The 18,517-nt window shown below is 40.9% G+C and overlaps 1 protein-coding gene across 4 annotated transcripts in view; it reads left to right on the top strand.

Moving 5' to 3' along the window:
* STAC (SH3 and cysteine rich domain) overlaps nucleotides 1-18,517 on the top strand; it is a 291,976-nt gene that overhangs the window by 204,396 nt on the left and 69,063 nt on the right. For 2 of the 4 annotated variants that reach the window (XM_038174436.2, XM_072033144.1), the window contains 3 exons: nucleotides 3,712-3,825; nucleotides 6,520-6,607; nucleotides 6,859-7,282. The exons of 1 other annotated variant lie outside the window; for it this stretch is intronic. In XM_038174436.2, the coding sequence (XP_038030364.1) occupies nucleotides 7,166-7,282 (117 nt within the window). In that variant the 5' untranslated portion in view covers nucleotides 3,712-3,825; nucleotides 6,520-6,607; nucleotides 6,859-7,165. Of the gene's footprint in view, nucleotides 1-3,711; nucleotides 3,826-6,519; nucleotides 6,608-6,703; nucleotides 7,283-18,517 lie in introns of those variants that run through there. One more of the 4 variants, XM_005022624.6, reaches the window with a different exon arrangement.

The following is an 18,517-nucleotide window of genomic DNA, read 5'->3' on the forward strand; positions in this document are numbered from 1 at the left end:
AGGAATTTGGAAAGTAAAGTCGTTCATACTTTGAAAAATGTTCCACTTTTTTTTTTTCTTTTATTTCTCTTCTTTTCTGATGTTTGTACTTTTAAAAATCTTGACTGGTTTTCCTCATGAAATTCTTTGCTGTTGCAGCTGGGCTTGACCCCTTTGGATAATGAGGCAATGAAATTTACTTATAAAAGGAGCAGTGACTCCAAAAAGCTCTGTGTTGAGATTTCAAATGGCAGCAAGTGATCATTGTCTTTCCTATTGCTTCAAGCAACAAAATACAACTATCGTATGAACTGGAGTGCTTCAAAAAAATTATGGTATATCTATCAAGAGATCTGGTTGGAAAGGTTCTCAGCTAAAATGCTTATTGTTTTTTTTTAACTGTTCCTAGGCATAATAGTGAGACCTGATTGTTTTTTTCCTTTGTAAATTGACCTTTCACAGCCCTTCTAAAAAGGTACTGATTATATTTGATAGAATCAGAGTACTGATCATATCTGCCCTCCTACTATCATTTTGCACTGAATTATAAGCGTTTTCGTTGCTTTAAAATAATACAAAATATTGCAGATAACCTCTTGCAGTGTTTTTAAGATTTACCTTTTTTTTGGAAACTTAATTATTACATTTTACTTCACATTTTAATTTTCAACATTTTAATTTTGGTAGCTATGTAGAGAAAATATAGCCCATCTTCCATCAATATCTTTCAAGTTTTGCATCTTATCAAGATTCAAGAAACAAAAACAATATATTTGGATTGTAATATATTTGCTTTTCAATTCAGTTTATAATAGGCTGAACATTTCCTTTATTCTTGTTTAAGAACTGTAATAGATCATTACAATAACTTACATAACAGTGGGCAACACTCATCAAACACACTCCTATTCCATTTGACACATGCACTAATTAGATAGAGTGGAACGTTAATCTTGACAATGATAATTTCTGATATTTCTGTGAAGCCTTTCATCCTACCAGGTCCAAAGGCACTTAAAGATTTGCTGCGTGTAACTGAGTTCTGACACTCTGTAGAAAAGTCCTGCTTTTCTGACAGAGGTCATTGGCACGTTAAGAAATCCTATTTTCTTTCAACGCAAAATATGATAGCATAACTGTTTCAGATTTGCAGTAGACAGGGAGGTTTATCTTGTATTCAGCATACATGTTTGTGCCTAAATATTACAGTGACAGACATGCTATAACTACCTAAGACAGAAAATTCTGTGCATGCACAGCCTTTTAAAAATTGGTGGTGTGTAGCCATAAGATATCTGTAGAAACAAAAAAAAAAAAAAAAAAAAAAACATATCCATGTGTTCACCACTAGCTATGCTGGGGATGTTTGGGGCAGATCTTGTTTTGGATTCTGTTTACATTCCAAGCAAAATTTTGCTCTAAGCTCATTTTCACTGGCATCAGTTAAGAACTAGCTCTTTATAATACACTCTTCTATACCAGAGTGATGGAACAAGCAGGTACCTGAGACAAATACAGTGAAGCCCTGTGAGCTGTAATACTCAGCTCATACCTGAAAAGGATGACAATTGGACAAGGAAATTTCAGGGAGAATTCAGGTTGGAGGACATCTAGGAAAGAAAGATGACAGAAAGCTCCTTCCTACTGAAAGCTACTCAGGAAAAAAAAAAAAAAAAAAAAGGCCCAAGATCCAGGATGGTGACCCTGTTGGGATTTCCTCCCACCCCACCCTGGAACCAGCTGAGAAGAAGAAGTAGGTAGAGCTGGCTGGGTTTATATGAGAGTCTTCTGAGTTGTACTGACGGTAATCAGGAAGAGTCTTACATTCTATGAGGCCTTTCATCCTGGAGAACAGGGGTGAGGTTAAAGCAGAGTCCAGAAAAAAGGGAGGAGATATTAATTATCATAACTTTGTTACTTCTTTAAATATTTGGAGCACAGATACCCTGAAAGGATTTACTACACTGTGCTTGCATAGCTGAATCACCACCACAGCAACCCTTTGAACTGGGTGAGGGCATTCCCGCTACAGTCATATTAGACTGAGTCAGTAGATGGCTATTAAATGCCAGGAATTTCTACAAGTATCTGTGAGATGCAGGAAGTGGTGCTACTGATTCCATGGGCCTCTTTTTATATCACATTCCTATAAAAAGAGAGAAGGAATCACACTGCTAGCAAAGATGTAAAATAAGGTTGGGACTGTTGCTAGTTATTTAAAGGTACCTCAATGCTTTTTGTAAGACTGAACATATTACATGCTGTATCTTGGCTAAATTCCATCTTTTATAACTACATCCTCTTCTTCCCTTCTCAAACGTTTCTTGCTGTCACAAGAGGATGCTGCATTCTTCATTTTCTTGAACTAGATGGCAGGGTAGCAGTATTTCATCTTCATCGTAATCTCTCTGAAAGATAGATTCAAGGTGCCCAAGCTGCATTGTGGTCTCTGCAACACTCCCTGTAGCATTGCCATGGATGGAGAGAAAGATGGGTTTTGAAATTAATGCTCAGGCAGAGGTTCTGTTTATCTCAGACTTAAGCACAAGCACAAATCTGTTGGTTTGGCTTCCTCTATTGTTACTCCGTTGTTACAGTATAAGCACTCCTGGGAACAGTGGGAGGCTTACTGCTTTAACTCCAAAAAGTACTTTGAGATCGTTTTAGTCAAAATACAAGTCTACATTATCCCATTAGTACCGTAAATGCTTTCAGAGCATTGACTGGCTTCTGCTTCCAGGTTGATGAGCTAGTGATTGTAGCCCTTCCCTTGGATGGCATTTTGATAAATGAAATCCTGGGGTGTGGGAAGGGTTGTTGCTATGTTAGCTGCTTGATGAGCTGCCAAGATTCTACCCATAGCAAACAAGGGGTATGTGGCTACAACCAAAACAAAATAAGTGTGTGTGTGGGGGGGGGGGGGGACAGCCACCTGATGCTATTTTAATACTGTTATCTCTTTGGGTACAATGTTTTCTGGTGGATAAGTTCCCACAAGCCTGTTACTTGGAAACACAGGCAAATTCTCTGCTAAAGCAATGGTCTGGTCTTTGCAGTCTAGTAGCCAGCTGTGGGCAATAGTGAATGTTTGAGAGTACAACCTAGTGAACATGTCTGCTGATATGTCTGGCCAAATGCACTACGCCAAAAGTAAAATTCCCATCGCAAATGGTACTGGATGGGTATCCTGTTGCCAGTTTCCACAAAGACAAAATTGGGTGGAATAAGAAATAAAGCTACAAGTTCTCACCTGGAACATTCACAAACTGAACTGAGTGACTTAGAGAGAGGATGATAAAGTTGTACTGCAAGTACCAGAATGATATCCTTTTCCCATGTCTAATGGTTTTCTATGGCACTCAGTCTGCAACCACTTGGACTCTCAGTAGACTGCAATCCTCTTCCCTTTTAGGGCTGTGCTTTGGTGGCAGACATCGTGATTCCTCCCTGCTTTGTCTATTCCTAGAGAGCAGAACGTAGTGGTTTAAAAGTGTCGTTTATCAGTATCGTCTCTATAAGCAACCTTATACCCATTTTGCTCGGGACTGTGAGCTGGTTTATGCACCAGGCAGTAAATAGTTATACCTGTAGTTTCCTCTCTCCTTTATCCTTAGTATTTTTCTCTAGTAAATGCCTGGGGTGTCTAATCAGTTATAACATCTTTTGATAAGTGCTGACTTCATAACTTTCCTCTTAGAGAAATCCAGCTGTGCTCATGTAACTCTTTTGCAGAAAGATGCTTAAATATATCAGAGGAACATCTGCACCAGAAGAAGGTGAAAGAATATGGCATGGGCCAAAACACCTACATCAATTTAATCTTGCCACTGTGGAGCTCTACAGCAGGTAGGACTTGGCAGTACAGCAGTGTGTATTAATAATCAGAGTATGTATTCCTGGTGCCAGGAGTCTTTTGGATGCTCTGATTGCGCGGACTACAGACAGTGCTCAAGAAGAACAGCTGGAGTCCCAGCACAGAGGAGAGCTCTGCATCATACCCTGTCACCTTCATGTGTGTGGCCCAGAGACAGGAGGGAGGATGAAACATAGCATCTATGCACTCAGTTTTGCACCACCCAACAAGAGAGTGCTTGATGGTGACTCCAGGCAGCATTCAAGTGCCTTTACACAGTGCAACAACTTCAGCTGGGGGCTGAGAATCCATTCTCATATTTTATTCATCCAAATTTCCCTTCCCTACTCCAGAAATCTACACTCATCTCTTCACTAGAGAATCTGTTCAATTTCCTCTTGTTTAGCACTGTGCTGCAGTGCTCATATTTCCGCTGAGTACCTTCACTTAGAGACTGATCGGCACTAATCACAAGTCCAACTTCTCAAGAGTGAAGCGTGGGAGAGAGCAGGAGATGTAGGCTCATCTAATTTGATCAGTCTGTTTTGTTATACTGAATATTTTATTTTCAATAGTCAGCTTTTGTGGAAGGAAATAAAAATGTAAGAAATCCAGCTTCTTTCCCTTTTTGCTTTTTTGGTAAGATTTTAGGTTTGACTCATCTTTCCGAGGCTAATTGTCAAGAAACTGACAGATCAGTCATGGTTGACAAGTGAGTAATTGGGAGAAGAGAGGGAGTGCAGCAGGTGTCAGTACTAATTTGGTAAAACAAAAAAAAAAAGGGGGGGGGAGTAGAGAGTGGTATGACAGTCACTTACATAGTCATGACGTTACAAGCTTTTCATACAAAATGTGTACAGGATTTTACAACACTTAGAGCATTAACTATTAACCAGCCTCTCCAGGCCTATTTCAGATGTGGCCTATAAGTTCACCATAAGAAGGTGCTTTTGAGCCTCTTGGCAGAAAAAACTGTTTCTTGGCACTGCTGGGGACATGAATGAAACATAGTTTTGTGATTCTCACCTGTTCCACTGCTGGACACACCGAGCAAACCTTGCAGCAGGCAGACCCCATGCCCTTGCCCTGTCTGGGCTGGAACATCAGGGAAGGACACCACTGCCAGAGCTGGAGTGTTCATTTGCTGTCACCCTGCCAAGATCTCTGTTGCCTGCAGCTACCCTAATTCTCCCAAATGGTGACTCTGCCTCATTGCTAGGAGGCTGATTGTACAGCAGCACCTAAATCTCACTTAGTGGGTAGAAGATGTGAGACTTGTGCCTAGAGAATTCCTCTGGCTCTAAAGAGAACAGTCTAAGACATTGCTGTATTTTAGAAATTCAAACCCTTGGAAATCAATTCTTTCACCTGCCAAATCTGCCCCTCCAAACTCTGTGTTTCCTTGCTTCAATCTCAGTTGCCACTGAAGCTGCCTCAACAGCAACCTGTGTTCTCATTTTGATCCCTGTAATGGTGTTAGCGACTACAGGCCAAATAATGGGTTTTGCTGGCAGACTCGTAAGATGAGCTTTTGCTCTGAAGTGGTGGTACAAATAGGATTGCGGTATTTCATGTTTATTGTCTGTTAAAGATTTCAGTATCTTATATGTTCTATTTCAAAGAAAAAGGCTTTTTTCCCCATCTAACTGCCAGTCCTAAAAATTCACCAGAGATTCAAAGAAAGTCTTTTTTTTTTTTTTTCCTGGTTTCTGCATAGTTACAAAGAATACAGAGGCTGCAGGGCACTTTCTGCTCAGGCTTTCATCTGTACAATCCCTGTCTTGATAAACTGCTTCACTTTCACCCATGGATCATTTGGGGGCAGAGGAGACTTGCAAGGCAGCCCCAGGTAGCGATTGTGTTTCTAAGGGATGGGACTAGAAGGGAATCTGGTACCTTCTCCCAGAGCTGACAAGGTCCTGAAATGCCTATCTGGCCCAGATGTCAGCAAATCATCTCCAAACACCTTTACCTGTATCTCCAAGAAAAATCTACTAAGCAAGATTATTTTTTTTTCCTTCTCACTTTAAGGGATATAAGCACTGCTTATTAGAAACACATTTGGGTTGCTTTTTTCTTTTTTCTTCAAAGGAAACGTAAAGAGGCATCTCCAGCAGCCATACAGAGTGGCTCCTGCTCTGCAGAACATGCATCTGGTGGGGAGCAAATCTATTTAACCGTTCACCATGCAGACCTTAAGTCAGCGGGGAAGAGAGCTGACAGGCACCTTTGCAGCTGACTCAAATCCAAGACAAGAGCTGAGCCAGCCAGCAAAGTCGTGCTGACCTTCTGCCAGCATTATTGCAGTCCCCCAAGCACAACTTTGGGCACCGCATCCTTGGGAAAGATGGCACTGGGGAATGCTGGCAGGCCCTTCCCGACAGCTGCCTCTGCTCTGTTGCAGCCTGATCGAGTGTTATCACTATGACAACCTACAGGTACAGGATTCACACAGTGGCAGGAGCTCGGGCTGACCATGGTTGCGTGTGCATGGCTCAGAGCAGGGCTCCTCTGCCCTAGAGGGGAGAAAAAGCACATGGAGCCACACACAGGTGCCTCTCCCCTGCCCCTGTCCTGTCACTTGCTCGGTGTGTAAGGCAGGGTGGGTGTTTTAGAGACATCAGTAGTTAGGGTTCTTAATAATCTTCTCTGGGACAAAGTAAAGAAAGAGTAATTTTTCTTCTCAGTTTCCAGAGCCCTTCTTGGGGAAATCAACAGATTTATGAGAATATAAAGCTGCCCTTAAAACTCTGCCTTCTTCAGTGTAATTAAAAGGTAAAACGCTGCCAAACCTCATGTACCCTGCCTGCGTGTGTGTGTGTGTATTGTGTGTGTGTGTATGCGCATGCACACAGTACTTTCTTTCACTACTATGGCAGCACATGCTCCCCAAAGCTATTCAAAGCATTAGAAATATAACTCCTCCCTCCGGTGCCCCGTGTATGTGCATGGCTGGGGCTTTCTGCTTCGCCTCACTCCCATCTGATCGCAGGGCTGACAGTCACGACTCTGCTCTACACCTCCAGGCTTCACACAGAGGAGAGGAGGATCGGGGAAAGGAGAGAAGCAGGCACACTACTGCCCTATGGAGCCATCAATAACTTGCTCCCCTCGCAGCAGAATTGCATAGAGGAGGGGAGGGAGGGGAAGGAGGAGGAGGATAAGGGAAAAAAGAAAATCCAGAGAATTCTGCTCTTGCAAATGTAGTGAAACTGAGTGGTTGGAGTTCATTTGCTCAAGAAGAGCAGAGAAGAAAGAGGACATTAAATGAAAAAAAAAGCAAGAAACGTCTGTAGCCCTTTTTCCTGATAGTCGCAGTGTTTTAGAGGTAAAATGATTCCTCCGAGCAGCATGACTGAAGTCAGCGTGGATAGCATGGACAAAGAGAAGGAAGTGGAGAGCACAGAGCAGCCCCCCTCTCCAGCATCAACCACCAGCCAGGAATCAAAGGTACTTGAAGAATTAGATGTTTTCTTTTCCTTTCTATTTTTTTTAACTCTTCCCTTGTTTTGAAAAGAGATGTGTTGCTTTGATTTTTATTTGCAGCTCTTTGCCAGGATCAGCAGTAGAGTGCTGTGAGCCACCTCTGATTGCGGTGCCTGCTCTGACACTCGTACTTCTGACTTCTGAATTCTCCCTGTCACCTGGGAGGCTCAGGGTTCTGAACTGGAAAAACATTTGCCTTTTGAGATGTTTGTGTCTGCAGAATTTGGTTTGTATTTTTCACCTCCTTATTACTCAAATGACCTGGGGGGAGTGATGGGAGTCAGGGTAGGGATCGATGCCAACAGATGATTTTAGTTATTTTCACACTGAGCATCAGATCGCTTAAAGGGTTTTGTTCATAGTTGGAAAGATTGATTTTCTCACAGGTGTGGAGAGGAGAATTTTGTTGGGGGCTTGGGATGTTTCACCTGCCTCATCTATTCTGGCAGACCCATCAGTGAACTTTCACTGTTTAACAAGCCAGCAGTTGAAATGGGATATAAGAGGCAGTTTTGACACAAGAGTCATTATGTACACTACCTGGAAAATGATTTTTTCCCCCAGCCTTTTATGTATTGATCACTAAATGTGGTTCAATTTACCTTACTGAAAACCAACATCCAGCTCAGATGGCATGACCTCAATTTTTAATTGACTTGCACATGAAAAGTTTTTCTGTCTGCCAGTATGTGACTTGGAAGATAGAGGGGTAAATGGAGAAAAGTATGAATCTTAGATAATGAATGTTCTTTGTGGCTTTTCTGGATAATGGACTTTTACTTATTCTCTGCTACCTACTTATGATTAATACCATGATAGCACCTGCTAGACCTTCCTGTAGGCTTCCACAGTGATGCTGTGTGCTGGGTAAACATGTAAGAATAGGGAGGTCCTTGTCACTAGGAGCTTACAGCTGATTAGAGCCTTAGGAAGCACCGTATGAGCAAAACAGCCTGACAGGGAAGGTTTGTGTTGGCCCGTGTTTGAAGGTACTGGCTGCCTGGGTCTAATGTAGGAAGGCTGCTCCTACATCCACAGCCTTCTAATATAGGAAGGCTGTGGAAGGTTATTCCACAGTTACAACTAGGTTTCTGGAGCACGAGTTGCAAGAGTCTCTGTGTGAAGAATTCTGACGTGGGCTTTGGGATTTTTTTTAAATGCTATACTCCAAGGAGGATATGTAAGGTATTCCCTATACAAAACAGCCTCTGTAAAAGAAAAGAGCTCTCCCAGCAACAATAGCATTACCTATTCACCCTGTTCACCATACACACTCAGCACTACTGGTATTTACATACACATATTTACATATACGCTGCTGCAGTCTCCCTGGTTAGTGGGAAATGAAAAGTAAATGGATTATTGTTTCAATCCCAGGCTGTAAAAGGATCATTTGATGGGTACCTAAATCCTTTGCAGAGAGCACTTCCCTAGAACTGCTGAGTTGTTATTTGTCTGGTGGGAAGCTCAGCCCCCCAGGGAGGTCCCAGAAATAACAGGAGCCTTCACTGCACTGCATGTGCAGGGCTGTGCCCAGGGCCAGGAAGGCTCTGTGCTCCTTCTGCTCCCAGCTACCGTCTTCACTCAGTGCCAAGCAAGTGGATATGGAGCTCGAGATGCTGCTCACACAAGGGACTTTTCCACTGGGTGACAGAGCACTGTGCCCAAAATGAAAGAACAGGCAGGAATCCTAAATCTACAGAAGGAGAAGTGCTACATGTAGGGATCCTTCTTGCTGCATGTGAATGCGCTCTTAAGGATAACAAAAGGAGCTAGGCACATCTGGCAAGAGAGCAAATAGACTACTAAATAGTTTATAATCAAACATTCTCATCAGTTTCCCCAGTCTTGTGAGCATTTCAAGTGATATACTGCAATAGGCAAAATCTGTGGCTGTGTAGTTGATACCATTACTTGCACACGGGTATTTTAAGTAAACATATAAACTGTGTATTCACATTTTAGAACTACAAATAAGAAAATGTGTTGTATTATTTTGATAAATGGAGTCAAGGGAGCCCTCAGATCATTAGGAGAATTGCTTTCTTTTTTTTTGGTCCTAGTAAACTGGAGGATGGAAAAATTCTCAATGATTTCACAAAAACATTATTTTTTTTATTATTTTTTTTTTTACAAAGGAAATTGATATACTTCAGAAGCTAAAGACTCTGACAAAAGCATAAATCAGTGTGTGCCAACAGCCCGTGCACAAGTTTTTATCCCGTGGTGTCTCCTGCTGAGGGAACTATCCTGTCATTCACAGAGGCCTAAGCTTTCTTGAGATTTCTCTGTTGCACAGGTTAACAAGTTCTTGTCTTCTGCAGTTACTGCAGAACAGTTTGTGCAGTATCTAATTACCCCACAATGACTTGTTTCTGTGGCAAAACACTATTATGAATCCAAATATAGAAACAGAAACAACACGGATAATACCAACCTTCAAAATGCATTTGAAAACATTTCAGCAGAAAGACAATTTTGAAAAACTAATGTTGAGTTAATGTGGAAAGCTTGCTTCCAGTCTTTTTTAAGTAGATCATGGTATCAGATAGTCAGTTACAGTACCAAAGTCCAATAAAAGGGTTTTATCTAGCATACTTCAGACTGTACTCAAAAGATGATACAGTGGAGATATTGCAATTCCTGACTAGCATGAGTTTGAGAGGCAGAACTTTAGGTTGTTACAAGTAGCTGAAACTGTGAGGAATGACTCTCAAAGATTAGTCACGCAGATCTGTCACAGGAAAGCAGCTCACTTTTAATAAACACTGAAACTTCCCACTGCTTTTTCTTATGGATTAGGAGTATATTTACAGGTGAGCACACTCAGATGATGAAAGCTGAAAGATCAGTGCATGTCCTCCTTGTCATGAGCATCTTCACAGCTGAATTTCAGTGCAGCTGCTCAGAATGAGGAAATTCAAATGCACTTTCAGTACACCACATTGCCTGAGCCCTATTTACATGTTAGAAGTATATGTTTGCCTTGTGGTGTAGTAGATGTATTGTTGTATTCTGTGAACGTGTCTTTGGGATTGTGTGTCCTCAGCTACGTTACACGTAACACCTCCAGTGTACTGTCTTATTAATATAACTTCAAACAGATCTCCAAAGGCTAGTAAACTCACTGTATCTGGGCCATCCTATAGAACTATATATATTGCTGCTGATCTAAAAACCCTAGAGTTTGAATGGTTACGAATGCTGCAAAACTAGTAATTAACTTATTAATTTATTGGCTCTGGAAAATATTTGCTTCAGACCTAAGTAAGACTTGAGTGGATACTTAAAATATATTAAGAACATAACTTTATGAGGTTACCATATAAATGCATATAATTGCTAATACGATTACATGCATGTGTTTGTAGTCACATCTCCTACCTGTTTGGATCCTTCACATCTGGCTTCCAAGAAGGCAAATGGCCAGTTTGACAAACAATTTTGTAGAATTACAACTTAGCAGGGGAGGAAGTCATTAGCTAATGGATCCTAAGGAAAGATTTATTCTTGTTGGTAGCAATTAAAGACACACTGCACGCTGGTACAATCTCTAAGTTAGCAATAGAGGCAGAAATCTAGTGGCAGTGATCAGATATTTCTAATGTCTCTTACATGCACACGTACCTTGGAGTTTAATAAAGAAAACTAAAATATAGGGACATATGAGTCAAAAGAAAAGATTCATACACCTGGCAATATTTTTATATGTTTTGGCATAGTTGGCACACAACTCTGTTAGCTTTATCCTTTTTATATTTAGCTGGCATTTCTCAAAGAAGAGGAAAGAGACCGTCTGCTAATTTCTCTCTAGGTGTGAGTCAAGGCACTTTTGCTGTATTGTGAATAATGGCTGGGGGTATTCATAGACAATGGACTACATCTTAGAAAATGCCCTTCCCATTTTTAAATTTTAAGGGGACCTGAGCATCTGTGATGCTTACACTAGCAGCAGAAGGATTGGTCAGTACTGGACTTCAAATTATTAGTGTTTCATTTAAAATATGTAAAATATCTGTCCAGTTCTTTCATGCACCCCAGAAAGGTTATCAAGCCATGATCCTTGCTATTGGAAGCATTCTGTCATGTAGAAGTTACTTACTTGTAGACAGCAGTGGACATCTGTGAAGGCCAAATATTCTTTCACAGCTTTATCCATTTTCATCTACTTTTTATAAGCTTCAGCTGCAATTGTGATGTGCTGCAGTAATACATCTTTGGTATGAATGCTCCACACCATGATTTCATTGTCCTGACAAATTGCTTACACTTGAGTCAGTTAAGTAAGTTGAATAGCTGAAAAATGAAAAAGAAAAAAAAAAAACAAAAAACACAAAACAAACAAACAAACAAACAAAAAAAAAAAACACTCCAATTAAATATGGCATTGGACTATACGTTTCACAAAATAAATGAGTCCATTAGTCTGACACTTCCATACATGGTCTATTCAGCAGACACTATTCAGGGAAATGCAGGCTATCTTCAAGTTCAGGAAAGACAATTCAAGAGATGTAGCACAATTGTACTTTCTGACATGATATATAATACATAAAATGGAAGTTTTTGAAAAGCAGTGAACCAAGTAAACCATACAGTGCTGAAGTTCAAGATGTAGACATAAGTTATTTATATACCCAAATCAGCCAAAAAGGTTGAACTTACTTTGTCCTGTCCTACTTGTCTAGTGGAGCAGTATTGCTTATGTAAATTTTCAAAACCAGGTGTTAATATTAGATACTGAACTAACATAAACAACTTGAAACTCTTTGGATTTTAATAGGATTCTGTGGGATTTAAATCATGTAGGATTTGTGCTATGCAGTTACACAGAGATCTTCCCTACTTAAATAGTTAATACTTTATGAGGCTCCATGGATGGTTATGAATAATGGATAATGAATATTTATTTTATTAATGAATATTTAAAAAAGGCAGGGAGTATGGTGTACAGTTAGTGTTTCACCCTCCAAACTAGTGATTAATATTCAGTATGTAAACTACTGCTACAGTCTTCAAAGGAACCCCAAACAGCTTTAAAAAATCTTGTGGAAGCATAAGAAAAAAAGGGTTCTCCTTAATCTTACCCACATGCCTCTGCATAAAAAAGTGAGTATGTACTGTGAAGGTAAGACGAAGGGAAAGCAATGAGCTTAACTATTTTAATGTGTTACTTTTTCATGAAGTGTTAGATCAGATTATGTACAGGAGGATTTCCTTAGGAGCAAGAAAGTAATACTCTGTACCTATCAATAATTTCTTGAGCAGTTCTTACATTTACATTTATTTTGGCCTTTCTCTCTTTCTTAATCTTTCCCTGATTAAAACACTCTGGTATTGCTTTTGCTTTGATATATATATGTCAGATCATTTCTTAGGCTCATTGAGGTATCTTAGGCAAAACAGAAATGTCATTTCACTCTCTTCTATCCACACTTTCTACTTTGCCAAAATGAAGAAAGTGTCTAATATCTTTCAACAACTAAAGATGACTTGACTTAACTCTGAAGCGGTTTAAAAAAAACAAAAAAGATTTACTAAGAAGTGCAAATTTTCACTGAAACAAAACAAGTTGTCTTCAAAGCTGGAAGACAGTCCAGCCCTACTATCACAGCCTGTTACCCTGTACTCTTTTTCAGAAAGTAATGCTATTGAATTCAGAATTTACTGCCACTTCTTTTGAAAGGCTGTCTCAACACCTGGATGCTCTAATGGCTATGAGATGCCCTCTGCTCTCCTCTTCCTTCTAACTCCAGTCTAATTTCATTTCTGTCCAGCTTGTGTGGCATTGTATTTTTCACAGAACCACAGAATTGAAGGGGTTGGAAGGGATCTCGAAAGATCATCGGGTCCAACCCTCCTGCCAAACAAGTTCCTTAGAGCAGGCTGCCCAGGTAGGCATCCACACGGGCCTTGAATATCTCCAGAGAAGGAGACTCCCTGGGCAGCCTGTTCCAGTGCTCCGTCACCCTCACTGTGAAGAAGTTCTTTCGCATGTTGGTGTGGAACTTTCTGTGCTCTGTCTTGTGGACATTACCCCTTGTCCTGTCCCCACAAACCACTGAAGAGAGGTTGGCCAAATCCCTCTGTCTCCCACACCTCAAGTATTTATACACATTGATGAGATCCCCTCTCAGTATTCTTTTCTCCAGGTCTCTCAGCCTAGGGAAGCTGCTCCAGGCCCCGTATCAACTTTGTGTCCCTCCACTGGACTCTTTCCAGGAGATCCCTGTCTTTTTTGTACTGGGGAGCTCAGAACTGGACACAGTACTCCAGGTGAAGCCTGACCAGGGCAGAGTAGAGGGGGAGGATCGCCTCCCTTGACCTGCTGGCCATGCTCCTTTTAATGCACACCAGGATCCCTTGTCCCTCTTGGCCATGAGTGCACAGTGCTGGCTCATGGTCAACCTGTTGTCCATCAGGACCCCCAGGTCCTTCTCCTCAGAGCTCCTCTCCAGCAGGTCATCCCCCAGCCTGTACTGATACATGTGGTTGTTCCTTCCCACATGCAGGACTCTACACTTGTTAAACCTCATTTAGTTTCTTCCTGCCCATCTTCCCAGCCTGCCCAGGTCTTGCTGAATGGCAGCACAGGCTTCTGGCATGTCAGCTACTCCTCCCAGCTTTGTGTCATCAGCGTACTTGCTGAGGGCAGACACTATTCCCTCAAGGTCGTCGATGAAAATGTTGAACAAGACTGGACCCAGCACCAACCCCCTTGGGGAACACCGCTAGTCACAGGTCTCCAGCCAGACTCTGCGCCACCAATCACCACCCTCTGAGCTCAGCCAGTCAGCCAGTTCTCATCCCACCTTCCTGTCCACTCATCTGTCCCACACTTTCTCAGCTTTGCTATCAGGATGTCATGGGAGACAGTATCGAAAGCCTTGCTAAAGTCAAGGTAGATGACATCCACTGCTCTCCACCCATCTACCCAGCTGGTGATGCCATTATGATAAGGCAATGAGGTTGGTCGAGCACATCTTCCCCTTGGTGAATCCATGACGACTACTCCTCATAACATTATTCTCTTCCAATTGCTTGGAGATGGCATCCAGAACAAACTGTTCCAACACCTTTCCATTTTTGATAATGTTACTTTAGTTCAAACAATTTTTTCCTTTATTGGAAAAAAAATCTGTGCTTCCATCAATTACTTTTGTATCTCTTCTGAGCCTTTTATTTTCTAGACAAAAGAAGGCAGGCTGATATAACATTAACTCTCCATTCTTCATCTCATTCTAGTATCAGATCTGTGCACCTGTTTCAGTTTTTGAATAATCTTTCTTGAAAAAGGGTGACTGAATTTGTGCACAGTATTCTGTATATGACCTTGTACAATACTTCACTAACTTTCCCAGGAACCCTGCTTCTGTTGCCTTTTAGGTCCTTCCTGTACCTTGTTTATGTCTCCTCATCACTCTTTGGTCAACCTGAGGTCACCATTCATTTTCTCCTCTATAATTTCCAGTGAATAGTGTAGATTTGTCCATCCTCATCTGGAGTGGTTTGGAACAGGTCTCAGGTGCCTTGCATTTGCACTGTTGAGCTTTCATCATATTTCTGTGACTCCAACCCTCAAGCCCCAGGCCTTCTCAGTTTTGACGATGCCTCCAGCCTCATGTCAGAAGGAAATGGACTTATCTAAACTTTGCATCAAATTCAGTAATGAAAATACAGAGAGCAAGACTGGCCCTAAGATGGCCAGTGTTGTTCTTTGAAGAACTCCACTAATGACCTTCCTTCAAGTTAGTACTGCTTTCAGCAGTTGCAATCTTCCACTGAACTGACTTTCCTTTCTGTCTTAAAATATCTCCACTATTTCCCATCTTTTAAAGCTTAGCTAATAGATTCCTATTTGCTAGCATGCTGAAAAAATAATAAAATCTAAATAGACAGAATCTACCTCAACCTAGCACATTGTCTTTGCCTGGAATATTTTTCGTCTTATCCAAGACAACTGGTCTACAAGGTTTTAGGGTTTTTTTGATTGTTTGTTTTTTTCTATATTCATTGAGCAATGCTGAAGTCAGACCTACAAATAATTTGCTGGGATCTCTTTTCCCCTTTCTTGAAACAGGCTGTCGTACCATCTGTTTCTGCAAACTCTTTCCTATTATTCTTATTTTTTTGCCCCAGGATCATTGTTCTGGGAAGAAAGTGAGATAAGTGTTCATTAAGTTCTGACCCTACCTTTCATCCCATCTTTACTGTACCTCAGCCTATTTCTTTACCTTTCCTCAGCTTGTATAAATCCTTTGACATTTCCTTAAATGCCTTTTACAGGGACTCTCATCTTTTCTTGTCAATTAACATGCTTAAACCTAAGCAACTCAGCTTGAAAGATCTGATTTTATTTATTAAATACAAATGTATTTGTTTGCAGTTTTCTTTTTTCTCTTGTTCTTTCTCTTGCTCCCCTCTCCACCATTTTTTGTGGGCTGTGTATTTTCCTAATTTCCTTTTTGAGGTAACTATTTTCATGTAGTTTGCCAGGAACACACATGCACAGAATATTTTTATTTCCTTTCATTTCATATTCCAGATAGTATTAACATATTTGCTTTGAAGAAATTCTACACCTCTTTTAAGTACATCCAATATCTGACAGTTTCTGTTCAGTCTTCTTTACCAACGAAACACATCTCTAACCTGTTACCTCATGGCTAGCAAAGGCCAAAGCTATTGCACCGCCCATGGCCGTGTGTACTTAGTACTTGCTGACAGCTAGCATTCATTAGCAGAGATGCAGTGACTGCTTACATTGCTATGCTGCTTTCTAGTCCACTGCTAAGACCTTCATACATCTTTTGGTGGACGTTATTTCAGACATATTCTAGCTTGTATCCTTCTGTGTCACATTCCAGAGTGTTATGTGGTGTAAAATAAATCCCTACGGAGTTGAAAGTAGTGAAGGCTTTGAATTTCTTCAAGGAAATGTAGCACATCAAAGGCTATCTTCCTGAACTACCAAACATTGTTTAGAGGTTCATTTTTTCCTTACAGTTTATTTAATTTAAACGGAAGTATATCATTACAACCTGATTCCAAACTGTTGTTTATATGTCCTTCCATGACAAGTATTTTTCCTTTTGCCTCCCTGAGTCATTGATGTATACTCATGATGGGTAGAAGATTGTATCAGACTCATATTTGATAATTTTTCCCCATGTTTGTCAGGCAGAAGACTAATCTTTTAGTAGTGAATGCACGAGTCGAATATTCTTGACTCTGTATTCAGCTCTGCATAACTACATAGGCAAGTGGCCAATCAATGTTAAATGCACTGCCTTTTCCAAGCGAGTATCTATATTCTAACTTAAGCTTAAGCAAACGTATGTTCATTAGCCAAGATGACCAGCTGTGAAAATGATAACTCTATGTGTGAATGACTGAAATAACTTGATCTTGTTTTCCTTTGGCACGTGATCCTTCTCCAAGAAACTCCCTTGGTTAGACAGACCGATACAATACATGCTTCTTGATAGGGAAACTTGCAAAACATATCTACAATGGAAGTCTGAAAAGCAGACTTCTTAAGTCTTTGACATCACCAGTTAAATATGTTAAATGGTTTGCATATCTTCTTATTTCTTTAAAAAATGTGTTGCATGTCTGTACTCACAAGAATGTGCTAGGCACTCACAGAAGTTTCCTCATTGTCCAATGCATTTCTTAGGTCACCTGTTTTCAGCTGTTGAGAGTAGTTTACTAAGCATTGTCACATATAAGTGTTACAGTTTAAGGGCTGCAGTTATGAAGCTGTTAAAACTACCCCAGCATTAATAAGTATTAGAGTGGGGTGTTTCCCAGCAGCAGGAGGCTGCAAGTTCAGCATAGAATTGCAAGAGTCCTTTAGATGAGTAACAGTTGACAACTTCAATGCCTTTCTTTTCTTGAGACATAATATGCTCCATTTCTGAGTGCTATTTAAAAGCTTTATTAAAATGCCACACATGCACTGCTTTATTAATAAAGATCATTTTAGCAGTCTGGTGTTCTGAATAGAAAAGCAAAATGCACCTGACCTACAGTAATCGATGATTAGATTTGATTCAGAAAGGAGCAAAATACTAGAAACTGGTATTCACAAAACTATTAAAATCAGTATTTAGGATTTTTTTTTCTTAGCTTGTTTTTCAGAGCAAGACAAAGGAATATAGGCTACAGAGGCATAGCTCAGGTGAGCGAGAAAATTCAACCTGACAGGTTGCTGTAGTAAATGCTGTTAAATATGGTTTTAGAGCTGAACTCACATTTCTGCTACCCCCATATTTACCTTCATTTGATTTTTACAAAAATTATTCATGCATAGTGAAGGGAAGCACCAGCTTTTGTAGGCCAAAAGTCAGATTTCTGACCTGATACAAAAGTCACTTCCTCACATACCACACATATAGGTGTACTATTCCCTATTGGTTTGCTAGTGTTTCTCCTGCCAGTTTAAACAGTGGGGTAATGATTCTGAAAACCAAAATATCTTAGGATTGAACAGGGAAACTGACAATACTATCCCCACCACACTTGCTCCTGTGTATACACAGGTTGAGCAATACCTTGGACTGGGCACCTCAGCCACAGAATGATCTAGGTTGGAAGAGACCTCCAAGATCACCTAGTCCAACCTCTGACCTAACGCTAACAAGTCCTTCAGTGAACCACTAAACCATATCACTAAGCTCTACATCTAAACGTGTTTTAGTCACCAGGGATGGTGACTCAACCACTTCCCTGGGCAGCCCATTCCAATGCCTAGCAACCCTTTTGGTAAAGAAGTTCTTCCTAATATCCAATCTAACCCCCCTGGTGCAACTCTAGCCCATTCCCCCTCATCCTGTCAACAGGCATGTGGAAGAATAGACTAATCCCCACTTCACTACAGCCTCCTTTAAAGTACCTATAGAGTGTGGTAAGGTCACCCCTGAGCCTCCTCTTCTCCAGGCTGAGCAATCACAGCTCCCTCAGCTGCTCCTCATAAGACTTGCTCTCCAGACCCCTCACCAGCTTCGTTGCCCTTCTCTGGACTCACTCCAGCACCTCAATGTCCTTCTTCTAGCTAGGGGCCCAAAACTGAACACCATACTCGAGGTGCAGCCTCACCAGAGCCAAGTACAGGGCAACAATCACTTCCCTAGACCTGCTGGCCACACTGCTTCTTATACAAGCCAAGATGCTGTTGGCCTTCTTGGCCACCTGAGC

The sequence above is a fragment of the Anas platyrhynchos genome, chromosome 2, assembly GCF_047663525.1.
Source record: "Anas platyrhynchos isolate ZD024472 breed Pekin duck chromosome 2, IASCAAS_PekinDuck_T2T, whole genome shotgun sequence".
Lineage (NCBI taxonomy): Eukaryota > Metazoa > Chordata > Aves > Anseriformes > Anatidae > Anas > Anas platyrhynchos.